This window comes from Palaemon carinicauda, chromosome 14, assembly GCF_036898095.1.
Source record: "Palaemon carinicauda isolate YSFRI2023 chromosome 14, ASM3689809v2, whole genome shotgun sequence".
Taxonomy (NCBI): Eukaryota; Metazoa; Arthropoda; class Malacostraca; order Decapoda; family Palaemonidae; genus Palaemon; species Palaemon carinicauda.
Genome location: NC_090738.1, coordinates 62,313,195 through 62,315,694, shown reverse-complemented (window position 1 = coordinate 62,315,694; position 2,500 = coordinate 62,313,195). Strand labels below are relative to the sequence as shown.

At 39.1% G+C, this 2,500-nt stretch overlaps 1 protein-coding gene across 1 annotated transcript in view; it reads left to right on the top strand.

Annotated features, from left to right (window-relative positions):
- The window catches only part of LOC137652791 (protein FAM200C-like), a 117,747-nt gene that overhangs the window by 92,869 nt on the left and 22,378 nt on the right, over window positions 1-2,500 (top strand). Inside the window, exon 2 of the mRNA XM_068386198.1 lies at window positions 2,101-2,198. Within this exon, the coding sequence (XP_068242299.1) occupies window positions 2,101-2,198 (98 nt within the window). The remainder of the gene's footprint in view (window positions 1-2,100; window positions 2,199-2,500) is intronic.

The following is a 2,500-nucleotide window of genomic DNA, read 5'->3' as shown; positions in this document are numbered from 1 at the left end:
TATATATATGTACATGCGTGTGTGCGTGACTTCTTGTATGTCTGTTTGTCTGTATGTATGTTGTTTTTCTTTGTGTGCTTCCATGTTTGTATTGGTATATATGTTTGTGTATGAATCATAGACTCCTTTAAGGAAGGACTGGAACGTCAGGACCTCGAGGTTTTTAACTTGAGTCTGAAAGATTAACTTGAGTCTGGACTAAAATGACTTCTAGAAGGGCTAGAAACACGTTCTCTGGATCAAAATGGGGGTTTTTGAGGATGGTGAGTTCAATAGTAACATTTTCAACACCACCTGGGGTCATCTTCAAGGACTAAAGGTCATTTATCAAGGTCAAATTTGTGAATTTTGGTCATTTTTGCTCGTTTTTTGTGTGCAACTCATAGATGGTGAGAGATAGCTGATTATAATATGAGGCAAGTCTGCAGAGCTGTCCGAATTTAATATATATTGTTATATATCGTCCTTCAAGAAAGGACTGGAACGTCCCCTGATCGGGGTTTTTAACTTGAGTCTGAAGGATTAACTTGAGTTCTGGACTAAAATGACTTCTAAGAAGGGCTAGAAACACGTTCTCTGAGTCAAAATGGGGGTTTTTGAGGACTGTGAGTTCAATAGTGACCTTTTCAACACCACCTGGGGTCATATTCATCATCTTCATGGTCAAAAGGTCATATTTCAAGGTCCAAATAGATAATTTTGGTAATTTTTACTCGTTTTTGTGTGTAACTCATAGATGGTGAGGGATGGCTGATTATAATAAGAGGCAAGTCTGTAGTCCTGTCCAATTTTTTTTTTCATTTTTTTAATTTTTTTAACTAAACCAGTTTTTGGTCATCTTCCTTTACCTATCTCTAACTAACTTCAAATACCTTTACCCACCCTTACATTACCCTTCCACCTGTACATTACCCTTCCCCCATTACGTTACCTTTACCCATCCTTAAATGACCTTTACCCACCCTTACATAACCTTCACCTACCCGTATATTACCTTTACCAACCTTTGATATTGATTCCATTAGCTCACCTTACTTTACCTATACCTTCCTTCACCTTACCCTACCTTACCTACCTTTGCCTTACCTTACCTAGCCTTGCCTTACCTTACATACCACGACCTTACCGTACCTAACCCTGGCTTGCCTTACCTACTGCTACCTTACCTTACTTACCCCTGCCTGACCTTACTTACCCCTACCCTACCTTACTTACCCTTATCCGCATTCCCTACTTTACCTTACGTATGTTCTATGCCTTGCCTTACCTGCCCTTACCTACATTTTCTACCCGTACATATAATCCCTATACTTACATATATTCCCTACACTTTCCTACAGTCCCTACCCTTTAGCTTACCTTCCTCACCCTTAAGTAATCTACCGTTATGTAACCTACAATTGCCTTATCAACTCTTACCTTACATAACCTTACTTTATCTGTGCTTACTTTATCTACACTTACCTTATCTACTTTTCTCTTATTTACTCTTATCTACTCTTATCTGATCTACTCTTACCTTACCTATCATACCCTTACCCTTACCTATCCTACCCTTACCCTTACCTATCCTACCCTTACCCTTACATACCCTAACCTACCTATATATCCTTACCTTAGCTAAACTACTCATTCTTTACCCAACATTAACTTACACTACCCTATCGTACTCTACCTAACCTAACACAACAAAATTACATTCGAGCTTTACCATAGTGCAACAAATATAGAATGAAAATAAGGGATGCACCTTTGCCATTACTACCTGGCCTTGTTGGATTGTTTGATTCACGACCAGAGATGATGTTAAGCATTAGGGCATTGGTTCCCAACCTGGGGGTAATTTAGCAATTTTTCGGGGGTAATGGAGGGGTGACGGAAAAATGTTAAGAATTCTGAAAATCAAGTAAGCATTGGTATTAGGATTCATGTTAACTTAGTCTTAGTATTTTAAGTTGTAAAGTAAACCTATTATAAATAAGTAACAAAGCTAAACCAAATAACAATAAATATCAAAAACTAATATACAGTATTAGAAAAGAAAAAAATATATAGCTAAGTGTGTGGTAACCGAAAAGTATTTTCACAAGTATGCTTCAGGACACAAGTCACTCAGTAACCCCGATGACTCATCGACGAGTCCAGTACGCGTCACTCACTGCCCGAGTCTGCCTCTATTTCACACTGCCAGTTTCTCTGTGAGCATCAGCCGAGGTGGACATGAGCTGATATGTATGTGTACTGCCCTGTGCAGTTTATACTTAGTATTTACCCACTGTTACTGGGAGTTTGTGTTATTAATTTTGTATAATATAATGTATGCGTGGTTCTTACGTTTTCAATGGTTTTGCTAGCATTAGCGGAGTATGCAAGGCTGCGTACGTTCACTATAGTCTCGCGCTACAAGATGCTCTTGTGCTGACAAGCATGATACATGCAGCCTGGCGAATGTATGCGTGTGTGCTGGCATCAGTGAACTTGTGTTAGCTGCCATGCGAGA